Raw genomic sequence first — 13243 nt, forward strand, 5'->3', positions numbered from 1 at the left:
TTACCGTGCTACAGTATACGGGTTATTGCCTGTGGATGCTCTCAAGCATTACAATAATGATATCGTTATAAAGCCTGATGGGATTGACAGAAGCACTGGCCAAGGAAGGTGTGCCTGGGAAAATGAGAACTTTGCATTCAAATTAGATGTGTCAGAAAGTGTGTTGCGGATTGCAGAACTGCAAACTTAAAAGGAACGTTGTTTTTTTCACCCTGCAAGTTTATCAGACAAAATCTTGCCTGTCATTTACACAACTTGGACACTTTGTCTTAAAAATTGGGACAGGAGATACGTAATCATGTAAGAAGACTTTGATTTTTCTTCCAGTTAGTAGGAACTTTAATTATGTCCTTGTACTAACATCTTGCTGGAGCAACGGTTCATTTCTGCATTGCTGTAGCAGAGGAATTCTTCCTTAAGCACCACACCAGCCACTGCTCCAGGAATGATTCTGTCCTGCACTACTTAACCTGAGAGTCAGTGGGACAATGCCAAGGTCAGACTCTGCTTCACTCAAAGCTTATTAAATATGTGAACTCTTGAGTAACTACTTAATTCATATTTTATGAAAAATTCACAACTGCGTATTATTTACAGTCCATGGGGTTTTAATCTTTAAAAATAGAAAAAAAAAATATTCTTTTTTTTTTGATTGTTTGGTTTGGGCTCTTTTTTTAATGTTAACAGTCCATTTGCCTTCCATCCCTGCTCTGTACTGGTTTTTGTTTTTCAAATAGAGTACTTGTAAGCAGGTGAAAGCTGTCTTCTAGGGACATAAATATCAGTCATAATTTTTTGAAGAAAACATAGTATTTGCAAGCACATTACATTTCTAGTCTTGAATGTTAAGTATACAACAAATTATAATCTTGGCAAACGTATAAAGCACTTTCACATCTCTGTATGGTTCTACGTTTATCTCTGTCATCTGGTAATAATACTCTGGATGGCAAAGAAATACCAATTCATATAAACAATGGTATGAACAGTTAATTCATCTGTTCTTCAGGTTTAAGAAAAGACCTAGTATTCCAAACCAGAAAATATTGTCTGATTTGGTTTTGTGTTATAGTTTTGTTCTTTTGAAGTTCTTGGGAGCACAGGGGAAGATTTTCCTCGTTTTCATGTCGCTTTTTTTTGTATTTAAATGCATAAAGTAAATAGAGTTATTCTTATAAAGAAAGTAAAACATCAGAGAAATAGTCTTCTGACTAGGCTTGTGAAAGCTGGGTTTCGTCTAAATTATTTGCTGACTTTAGTCATCTGTCTCTGAGAAAGGAAAAAAAAAAGTACAGCATCACATAATCTCAGAAGGTCTCTCAAGAGAAGATAAAGGCCAGCTCAAGTCTATTGTCTAGACTCAACTGTTCAATACTCATCATCTTTATTCTTTTATTCTTATGCCTCAAAGTAATTTTAAAATGAGAAAAGATAATAAGAATAGTTGTATGAGAGCAGTATCTCTGGCAAATATGACCAATTCTGTAGAAAAGGAGCTCTTTTTGTTATAAAGATTTAATTTTCTTTTACTTATTTTTATTGCAGGTCTTCAGCATTTCACTGCTGTTTTTATGATGTTCCAAAAAATATATACTTTCACAGTAAAAGATGATATTTATGTAATCTGTGAATTTACACTTTTACATAGTTACAATTGCATCTTTTGTTTCAATAAATTGAATTTACATTGCGGTTACATTCTGTTTCATAATTAAATTGCTTTCAGTCTAAGTAAGTACAGGAAATCTATGCTTCGATGTGCAAGTGTGCTGACAAAGTGAAGGGTAACCCAATTCTCATCCACGCAACTTTTTAATTAGTTGCTACACATCTGAGGATTAGGTTTGTTGGGATGTCTTGCAGAAAATAACATTAATATTCAATTTGGTTAAGGACTTTCAATAAACAAACAGAATTAATAAAGCTATTAAACAAATGTCTCTGATGACCAGTCTCCGTATGTACTGCAGCCATTCTAAAGCATTTCCAAATGCAGACATTTGAGAAGGGCTTATCTTTCAGTGTTTTTGCTGAATCTTGAAGTGTATCTGGGTATTTTCCATGGTGAGCTAATATGCATTTGAGATTGCCAAACGTATTTTCTAGGGTCTGCAAAAGCCAGGTGGAAAATAATGCTTTGTTACCAGCTCTGTTATCAGCCCTCTCAAAGTGTGTTTTCATTTTCTATTTGTCTAGTTTTCAGAATATTCTGCATCTGAACAAGATAGTTGTTTGTTTGGGTTTTTTTTGGCCAAGTTTGAAATTATTATTTTAGAGATGAAAGGTTTGTTAAATTATGTCCTTATCTGGAATATTTTTAAATGAATTGATACATGAGGAACAGTTTTGTGAAATGTGCTGGATGAGGCTCTACAGCTCCAAGTTAAATTACTGGTATTGAAAAACAGCTTATCTAAAGTAGACCTGGAAACTATTTTAGGCTTATGTTGTCAACTGAAAAATTTGGAATTTCAGTGAAAGAGAACTGGTATAGAAATGGATTCTTACTTCCTGTATCCCCTGGAAAATAAGCTCTGCTATGGCAAGATGGTGTTGATTTTGTGTGGAGACTTTTGGCTGGTTTTATGGTGGCATAAATTCACTTTATGTTATAGCTTGCTAATACATACAGTGCTATAAATGAAAAACACTCTTTCACAACTTTTGAGAGCTATTGAGGTGACAGTGATGATGTAAATTATCCCAAAATACTATTTGCATTGTATTAAGATTCCTCTAGGGACAGGTTGCATTTACATTGAGGAGCTATTCAGTTCCTACCCAATATATACTAATTTTATTTGTATATTCCATGCATTTGCAAGCATGTACGTGAAATTTATTTCACTTTCTGTTTTTTTTTTTTTGCCAAGAAATTTCAAAAACATTTTGATAGCACTAGAAGAAAGGCTGGTAGGAAACCCTGTGCCCAACAGGAGTGCTACACTCTTTGGGTGCTGGTGTGTGAGCAGCTCCGCACTGAACTGCGACAGCAGTTGCCCGGCGAAGGGTGACAGACACCCTGCAGCAAAGTGGCTGCAGTGGGATGCAGGGATTTCTGAAACATCTCTCTTCAAACTTAACTGGGTGAAGAAAATAACCCACTGGCCTGTGAGTGGCATTGGCAGAGAGGCTGTTGGACAGTCTCGCAGTGGGGTTGCAGAGCAGCATCCTCCGGGATGGGGTCTGGGCAGGCTGCTAAGGTGACTCTTTTCCCTGGTTGTCCCAGTTCGATTTGCTGCCGATTTGATTTAAGCCTCTAATAGTGAGTTAAACGTGCTGCAGGTGATGTTTGTCTGGAAATTTCATCTTCTACTGTATTGCAGGAGGTGAGCAGCTACTCAGAAAGCGAATGGGACCCTGAGCTTTGTACTGACTCTGCTGCTCCTCCCCTTGCACCTTGATCCAAGCTAAAGTTCAGGGCTTGACCTCTTGTGAGTAAATGAGGAACGTTCCATATTGTGAGTGCCAAAAGGAGTAGGCAGTGGAAGAATATTTCAAAGGGAATTTTCTTGTGACTTCTCATAGCTTTGAATGTGCACATTGTTTTGTAATTTGCCTGTATTTGGTAGAAATCTGGGTTCTTTTTTCAATGTAGTCTATCATAGTCTTATGTGTCTTTAAGGAGTTTGTTTGCTTTTTCCCATAAAACAGCTTCTGGAATCTGATTCGGTTATAAAATAGTATTTAGGCTGTATTCTTGGTTGTTTTGTGGGTGGAGTTTTATGCAGTAAGGTACATGCATGTGGGCTACTTTTGTATAGACTTTAAAAAAATCCTAATGTATTTACTCTATTTATGCTTTCTCTAAGTTATTGAACCTCACTAATACAAAGATTATGGAAACAACTGTCAGTGCATTTATTAAACATAAGTGTTGTGGATTAACCCTTGGTAGGCTGCTAAAACAGACCTGGTACAGCGAGGCTGATTTCTAAGGATCTTCTGTACGATGTTGTAACCAATGTGAAACAAACCTGAGAAGAGTAATATTAACTAATAGATATGAAATTGTTTGTGCTCCTTTTTAATGATCTGAATTATCATTATTCTTTTTCACCATCATTTCACTACCCTGTCGTTGATGAAAAACAGAGTACTGATCTTGTTCTATGGTTTCTTCCCTGGCTCACGGTCAGTAGTGGATACCATGCTGCCTTCGCTTTATAGGCCAGGGCAGAAGTCACCTAAGGGATATCATTTCTTGCTGTAACAAAGATGTAATTATTTATGGTAAAATGTTTTCTCACCATGTGTTGCAGTCCTGCATGGTTGAACACTCAGGACACTGATATGAGTAGTGAATCCACTGAAATAACAGCAGTTTCTGCTGTCTGAGGCATTGCTGGTTGTCAGCAGGCAGGATCCAGCGCGTGCCTCCCCACCATCCGCAGGGAGCTCGTTAAGCTCCGTGATGTTTGTTGCTGTTAATTTAATATGGCATTGCATACAGGACTGGCCCAAAGTCCGGACTGCAGTTTAGTAGGGAGAAGCAGTGACATGATAAAATTCTTTCCTTGTTTGGTAGAGGTTTTCTTCCAGCTCTGAATTTCAAGTTATTTGAGGATTAAATGCAAAGTAGCTCTATAGGAACAGATCTGTAGCTAGCTTTCATTCCTTAAATTAGAATGCCATAAATTGCAGTTCTAAGTGACCATACTTTCACGTTTTCTAGATGCCTTGTGAATTGGATAGCCTTTCCCAGGAGCAAGAGGATTGATGCCTGGGTTTTATGTAGGGGTTGGGAGCCAGCCACGCTTCCCTTCCTGCCTTCCCACCTTTCGTTCTGTAAGGCAAGTGGGAAATGCAGCAGATACAAGGCTAATGCAAAGCAAATACATCTTTCCTTCCATGTTGAGAGAAAGATAAGATTCCTAATGCAACTGCTACTTAGCACAAGCATGAAGAAGGTGAAAAAATCTTTCTGGAAAAGGATTCTTGTGCTATGAAGGTTGCTACTGCTTAGCTGTAACAATATGACAACTTCTTAACCACTTTAATGGGACTTTTTCTATCAGAGATAGAGATTATGTTTTAAGGTAACCAGGAGGAATCTATTCACACATTGATCGATTGACTTCTCAGGAGAAATTAAATAAATAATAAATTGTACTGACTTGATAAATTTGGACGAAGCCTTTAATCAATTATTAATTGATTATTCACGTGAGCACAACGCTTGTAAAGATCAAAACCTAATTTTGACAACATATGCATACTTTTCCTTTTGAATTTAATAATATATTCCCAATCTGTTGTTCATTAAGGTGAACATCTGTGAATTCATTAATTTTTCTCCAAGCTTGCTGCTTCACGAACTTCATTTCTTTAACAAATTTTCCAAAGAATAATCCCATTACAAGCTTAGTTTATAACACATACAATGACAGCTTCGTTAGCATTCTTATCTTTTTTTTTTGTCTAATAAGTCTTTGCAGCAAAATCTATTCCAGAATAGCATAGAGCAGTCAGACCAGGGAAAGTGTCTGAATCTGGTTGAGGAAACTGGCTGCAGAGTTTGAGATCTTGTTATCTGAGCTCATAAAAATATGATACCATAGATTTCACAAAACATGGTGATTCTTAGCTGTAAATTGTAATGTGCAAGTTACAGAAAATATAAATTTTATTCAGCTTGCTAATTGCCTAACTTTGTTTTCCAAACTAGATTTTTAAAATAATACGATTGTAGAATCCCTCATTTGCTAATTTTGCATTGCAATTTAAGTGTAATTATAACAGTCCTATGGTCCTAAAGATGTTCAAAGCATACTGGAAAGGAGAAGAAAGAAATAGGTTAATGATTCCACTTGCAAACATCAATTTTGATCTTTTAAATGGAAATACATAAGTAAAACTGTACTTAGAGATAATACCTATAGGTGTTTCTTCAGGCACTTTCCAGACAACATGGATACATAGTACAACTGTAACTGAGATCTGCCTGTCTTACCCTTTCAGGCATATATCTATAGATAGCTGCCTCTTCTTTCTTTGACAATTTTTCGTAAAGTTAATGGTAAATGAAATACTGATGTTTCAGAGAAGATGAGTTACATGCTGTATTAATCTGACCAGTCCACATTAGGAGAGCACGGAGCAGAATTTGCAGCTGCAGAAGATTGTCACTGTGTTCCTGTGTTTAATGGAATAATTTAGGCATAGAGACAGAAAGAAGTCTATACTAAAATGAGTACAAGCACTTTTAAGTAGAAAACTTGTAGCTAATTTTCAATCCTGTAATTGAATTTGCAGGATAGCACATAAATAAAGCTAGACGTTTTTTAAAGTCGGATGCTTTCCACTGCATAATAATGTTTTACTGCCTTGTAATGCTTTCCCATGTATTTTCCCTGCATATTGTGCAATTCCATCACAGTGCTGCATGCCCGAAAACTTCACCTGTGATGCAGCCTGCACAGTGCTGCATCAGGAAAGCTTCAGAAATACGCACAGGTTGATGATTGGCAAATAACTGACAGCCTGCTAGATATGAGTTATTAATTAGTAATTTGCTGTAGCATGCTCAGCCACCACTGCGTGGTCCCTGCTGGGTCATATCCTAAAATGAGGGACAAAACTCTTTCTTTCAAGGCTTTTTGATGATCTTTATGTTTTGCTCCCACTAAACTTCAGAGCAATTCTTAAGAGGTTTGATTCCAAGCTGGAGCTTTGAACAGTTATCCTGAAAAGAAATTCCAACACAATAGTATTAAGACATAAAATTCTTTATATCTTTTTCTCACTTTATTGAATTACGTGCATTTAGTAATCAAGCAGAATATTTTGAGTTACTGAATAAAATGGTGTTATACAGTCATGGTCTTGAACTCAATACTACCTCATAAATCTGTGTTGGATTACATGCATTTGATCTTGAAAAGTATAGAGTTCTCAACCTTTTTTAAAGTCAATGGAAACCAAGGCCACCTGGGTCGAAGCAGAGGACATCAAGCTCATTGTAAGATTGAGTCTTCACTGTAGCTTATGCTCTTAACATTTTAGGTAATCCATTGATCTCTTTTGAACAGGTAATATCTGTAATAATACCACGTTTCTACATCATCTGAAGTCAATTAAAAGGCACGTATTATAGCTATATTTTAAATCAAGACTTACTGGAAAATGGAACTAAAGAATTCTGCTCTTCTTAATAGTACCATTTGCAAAAAGAAAAGCTGACTGGAAGATCAAATGAATTACCTGTTCTTTATACATCCTTTATATGTCCACTTTCTTCCTGAAATGAATTTAAATTACCTCTGTCCTAAAGAAGAGGATATTTCAAAATCATGAGAAAAAGTAGGTGTATCTTTCTAGGCTGTTCACATGGAGAATTCAAATATAATTCATTAAGTTTTGCTTTATAAATAGGAATTCAGCAAAATACAGGTTGTCATTAAGAGATGATAAGTTGATAAAAAAGTTTAATATCTTCCAGTCCTGTCTACCTACAGGGACTAGAGGGAGTCCATTTCCTATAAAGTAGAATATGGGAGAAAAAAAAAAACTTATAGACAGAGGTGCAGAATGGGCTTGAAGGCACTATTATTTTTTTTCTCACTCTTTCAGTCTGAAAACTATGCTGTATGCTGCTATTGCATGTATTTGGCAAATACCTGCCTCCAGAAAATCAGGTGTTGTATCATTTCTGAACTGGTCAGTATTGCTATGACTGTGCACTACACTGCTCAATTTTGAAGGGTTTCAGGACTACTCTCAAGAAGCATTTGCTACTTTTTGTTGTGTTTTAAAGTGAAAAATCAGTATCTTACCAATTAAATCACCTCATCCAAAACATGATCTCACGTACTTGTTCAAAGAAAATAGTTTATTGCATGTGTATGAGGGATTGTCATGGGCAGTTAAATTTATTTTGAAATCCTAAATAAATAATTAAAAGGGAATCTACAGTTCATCTAATGTATTGTCATTTACATTCCATAATTCTGTGGAGGGTAAGCTCCAGAGCAGATGTAATTAGGAAAGCAAAGGCTGATTTGCTATTTACCACATGTTAAGAACGGGGAAAAAAAGATACTGCATTGGCAATGAATCTATTGGTCCTGTGACAGATTTGAGATTAAGTTCTTACACTTCCATGACATTTTGAAGTAGACCATTTTTGTCGAGGAAAAGAGAGAGGAAAAGGAAAGGTCATGTCTCTCTTATCAGGCAGTCATAGTCTCCTGTAAAATAGAAATGTCTGTTTAATGTCAGTGAACAGCCTAGATGGAGATTCATGTTGGAGAAAAAATCCATACTTTATCTTATACCTCAAAGTTTATAGTACTTAAACCTTGTGATAACAGAATCCTAAGTCATTTTCAGATGGGATTCCTCTACCATTACACCATGGATCTCCATTCGCGCACTGTCCACCTTTTTCCTCTTCTCCTGACAAAATAATCCTTTGTATCAGGTGCCTAACATCATGAAAGACTGTGGGCTCAGACTCATGTTACTATATTCAAAAATTTCACGGTTTTTGCTCAGAGTGGATTTTACAAGTCCTTTTTCCTTCCTGGCTGAATGTACAGCCAGAGAAGCCAAGCAAATCATTGACCAAAGTGATTAAGAGGAGTGGTGCTACAGTGGTGTTATAAGGCACAAAGGGAGGGATGGTAAATAAAAGTATAATACCTACATAAAGTTTGATTTCATAGTTCTTTTGAGCTCTGAGAAACAACTTCATTTCTGTACTGCCTTTTGTTTTATTCCATCTCCTGTGTCTTACGAATCTATTTCTAGCATGTATATATTTACCTAAATGATTTATTTTGAAAACTCATTGCTTTAAAGCTTTTTTTTACTGATAAAATTGATTCTATTCTTCTTTTTAACCTTTACAGGCTATATAAAAATGGAAAAAATTATTGTTGGCAGTCATGATAGTTTAATTGTAGTAATAAGAGCAATAGCTTTTACTTTATTACTCTGTGGAGTTATGTTTCTGAACTATTACTTTTCCTCACCTTAAAATAAAAAGGATTTAAGTGCAGTGTGCCTGGAGGTTAAATGTGTGTACGTGCATTTGGATGGTTTGTACACATGGGGGCTTGGCATAAAACTGGGTAAAATTGGACCACCTGTAAATTAATATGCTTGAAGGAAGTTTTGATATTTCCAGAAACTAAAATCATTTTAGCAGATGAGTGTATTTTTCTGTGTGTGTCTTTGTGTGTGCACGTGTGGTGTTTTTTAATTAGCTACACAGCTTTTTTTCCACTGTGCCCTTCTACATAAGGAATATCCTTCAAAGAAAGATACACTTTTTAATAGCTAACACTTTCACGTTATTTCAGGCAATAATTGGCGAATATTATTTAATAAGTAATGATTGAAATAACTCTTTCACAGAAACTACCTATTAAGGAATTTCAGGAGTGATGGCAAATTATATTGCACTGCATATTCATGCAGTTTGATTTAATACTATATTTAATGTAAAATATGACATTAATTGCTTATAAATAGTTTCTTATACTCTAGATGCAATTTTTTAAAATCCTATACAATCAGAAATAATCACCTGGCATTACAGTTTAATCAGTCAATGTCTTTGTTAATATTAGGTATGTTGGCAAAGCAGTAACCATTGGAAAATAAGGAAATTTTGCTTATTTACTCGAACAGGGGGCTTAATTACAGGTCTGCTGGCATCTGATATCATAAAGCAAGTGAGGTCAATGTTTTGGCAGCTAAGATTCAAGGAAAAATAAACATAAGTAATTAATTCATATTATATGTTACTAACCTCTTCAATTTTTCTTCTTGCTCCTTTCTCCTCCATTCCTCTTCCCCTTTTCAATTTTGTCTTATTTCTTCTACTTTTCTCCAGTACCTTCATGTCACTGCTTATTCCACCTTTTAACTATGGTTATTATCTTCCTCCCTTCCTCCCTTCCTCCCTTCCTCCCTTCCTCCCTTCCTCCCTTCCTCCCTTCCTCCCTTCCTCCCTTCCTCCCTTCCTCCCTTCCTCCCTTCCTCCCTTTTTTCCTTCCTTCCCTTCTTTTTCTTTCTTTCTTTGGGATCAATCCTTCGCTTAGTCCCTTCCCTCTACCTTCTACACTTGGATTTCGTTTTTCATCCTCAAAACATTATTTTTCCTGATTTTTCATGCCTTCTCATAACCCCTTGGAGACTTTTTTGTTAGAAACAGAGGACATAGATCAACTCACAGTCCTCGTAAGCCACAGAGCGAAACGGTCATGTCTGTTGAGCACAGGTTACAGCAGCAAAGTCAATTACGTAGAGACAAGTACCTTTACAGTGTTTTGTCCTGGATTTCAGGAATTACCTTCAATAGGCAGGGCTTTGTCTACTTTCCTCTCTCTATTATGCTGGAATTTTGCTTTCCTTCAATACCTTCTCGTTAGGAGCAATGAGTTGTTCATATATGATGTGATTTGCTGTCATTACTATTATTTTACATTCCTTTCCAGATCAAAACATGTAAATGTCTCTGGGTCCCTTGGGAAGCTTTAATCTTATAAAGTAGGTTTTATTGAAGAGTTCTTGTTTTTTGACGTTCATGATAAGTTTGATAATTACATTAATAATTATTCTTTCATGTTTGCTATTTACAATCAACAAAGCATCTGATTCTGAAGCTCAAGGAGAAATCAAAATATTAGGAGTCAAAGCTATAACAGCAATTGAAAACAAATACAGTTTCTATTGGAAAGAAACAGTTGAGTTTTAAGAGGAAGGATGGTTCTGGACAGCTGTTCGAGTACTGCACTGTAACAGTTATACCAGGTGTGTTTTGTCTATGGCAGATGAGAAACCTGTGACTAGAGTGCAGTTGGATTCCTTGTTATCCTCAATAACAGTGTCATCTAACTTTCTTTCATAAACTAATCAATTCCTGCCCTAAATCCCTTGAGCAGCCATTTAAGTAACTGGGAGCTCAGTGTGTCTGTGTTTTCAATTTACAAAATTTATCACTTCACCTCTGGGTTTATAGTGCGGATGTGCTGAATCCAAACACTTCAAAGGAAATTTAACAGTTGGAGTTCTAATAAATCCTTAGCTCACCCATCTGCATAATTTGTATTAACATGTCCATTAAAAGTTTGCTTAAAGCACGTAGATTTCTTTCAGAAATGCTTCAGAAAATTGAAATAAGGGGAAAGCAGGCAATGACAACATTCTCTAAATATATATCTATTAAAAACTTAGACAATTTTTAAACAACAACAAAAAAAGCCAGTTCTTGCTCCCATCATAATTAACCAAGTGCTTTACAATTTCTAAATCTATTTGCATCCCTGTTGCTCAAGCTGTGAAATATTGGAAATACTGGAGTCTATCCTTGTCCTCTTCCTTTTAATTAATTCTGTTTCAGAATTTTGTGCTCTTCTCATGATATCAGGCCTGGTCTGTTACTTTTCATTTTTTAATATTCTGTTAGATCATGAAATTTTCTAGTACTATTGTTAAATACAGTTTAATTTACCTAGTAGTTTAGCTATGACAGGCAAGCATTGTATGGATAGATATAATCTCATTGAAGAATAGCTTTTACTATCTCATGAACATGATTTTTCTTTAAAAATGAAAAGACAGACTGCAAAACTTGGATTAGTTATTATTACTGGATTGGGTTTTTTTGTTTGCTTTGTTTTTTAAATTCAGATATATCACAAGGGCTTACTGCCCCTCTCCTGGGGCACTCTCTCAGTACAAAGTATTGTTTGGAAGTTGAGAGCTTTAGACACTTCTGTATCATTGATCCTCTGAGTTAAAGTCTATAAAATCCAAATAGTTTTGAGTTGTGTGGGGGTTTTTTTCCTCCTTAAAAAAAATCCCTATTTTGTTTTAGTTCAACAGAAAGCTTTTTACATACTTCAGTTTGGCCACTAAAGTTAATGCCAAACACTATTTTCAACTTCTGTCATCCTTTATTGAAATAGAGGAGAAAAACCTGACAATGGCACATCACCTTGCTCTGTGTTGGAAAGCAGAAGGTAGTGGAAGAACTGCAGTTCCTCAGCACTTTGGCAGGAATATCAAACTATGAAGACATTTCCAATAAAATGTGGAATGTGTGCTACATTTTGACTGATAAAAATACTTACTTTCAGTATCAGTAATCATCTAGAGCCAAGTTGAGCCATAGGTCAAGTATCTATCCACCCTGAGACTGCCTGTTCAGCCCATCTGCTTCAGTGTCCCTCCAAAGAAACCAAATGTGACTGTCTCTTGCTTGATGCAGTTACAGGAAGATAATCTTGTAGAGGCTTCTGTTGGGAAACTCAAAATGTATGTAGGCGTGTGAATTTTCTGATACGCTTTATATTCCGTCCTTTTACCATGTTTTTAAACATGTTTCCTTGTTCCGTACAACCGCCTTGATTATTTTCTGGTTTGTCATAAAATATTTGCTTAGTAACAGGCATAGGAAATTGGCAGTCATCTCTGCATTTCTGCCTTTGATTGTTAGGAGCTTTGAACCCATACAGAACATTTTGCAATTCAGAGAGGAAAAGTAAGCCTGGCAGTTGATTTCCAGCTTTTAACCAACGTACAAAGCAAAATATTTATTTACGGTGATCATGGTTCTATTGTTCTCCAGACTATAGGAAACAATAATGCCTAATCAGATACTTTTGCAATTCAGAACCTAAAATTATCTTGACTCCTACAAGATTGGCTTTAACCTTTATGTTACAGGTTCTCTTTCTCTCGTTTTCCTCAGATTTTTAATGGGAGGAGAAATGAAGACACTTTTGCATTTTTCTGACTTCGGCATGGAAGGTTTTATTGGCAATCTGTCTGGCTCAAGTAATGAGAATATATATATCAACCCTACGTTAGATGTTAACAATATTTATCCAAAAGTTCATTTTTCATGTGAATCTAACATTATTCTTGAGCCATCTGCTATGTTTCCCTGAATTCAGCAACTTGAGGGGATTTACTAGAAAAAAGTGGCCCCCCTAGCAGTGTCTGTTGTGGGATAGGCAGTGGGATGGTGTAAGATGGAGCTGGAATGCATCTTAGTCTCTCTTGGCTCTGTAGTATCTTCAGTGGTTTTGAGTAAAGACAATTTATTCCTGAAGCAACTGTACATGCATGTTACAGGGTATTTAAATGATCTTTTGATCTAAAAGGCACTTGGCTTCAGGGGACAGGAATTGAATCTAGGAAAGAGGTAAAATTTGTGATTTACTCAGAGGATGTTGAGTTTCATCATTCCTAACCACAAGGAAATAGATGTGACTTGCATGTGATATTT

At 36.0% G+C, this 13243-nt stretch overlaps 1 protein-coding gene across 1 annotated transcript in view; it reads left to right on the plus strand.

Annotated features, from left to right (window-relative positions):
• Nucleotides 1-13243, plus strand: part of PCDH11X (protocadherin 11 X-linked) — a 316876-nt gene that overhangs the window by 269204 nt on the left and 34429 nt on the right. Inside the window, exon 5 of the mRNA XM_086619900.1 lies at nt 12485-12493. Within this exon, the coding sequence (XP_086476026.1) occupies nt 12485-12493 (9 nt within the window). The remainder of the gene's footprint in view (nt 1-12484; nt 12494-13243) is intronic.

Source organism: Tauraco erythrolophus, chromosome 13 (genome assembly GCF_009769465.1).
Source record: "Tauraco erythrolophus isolate bTauEry1 chromosome 13, bTauEry1.pri, whole genome shotgun sequence".
Lineage (NCBI taxonomy): Eukaryota > Metazoa > Chordata > Aves > Musophagiformes > Musophagidae > Tauraco > Tauraco erythrolophus.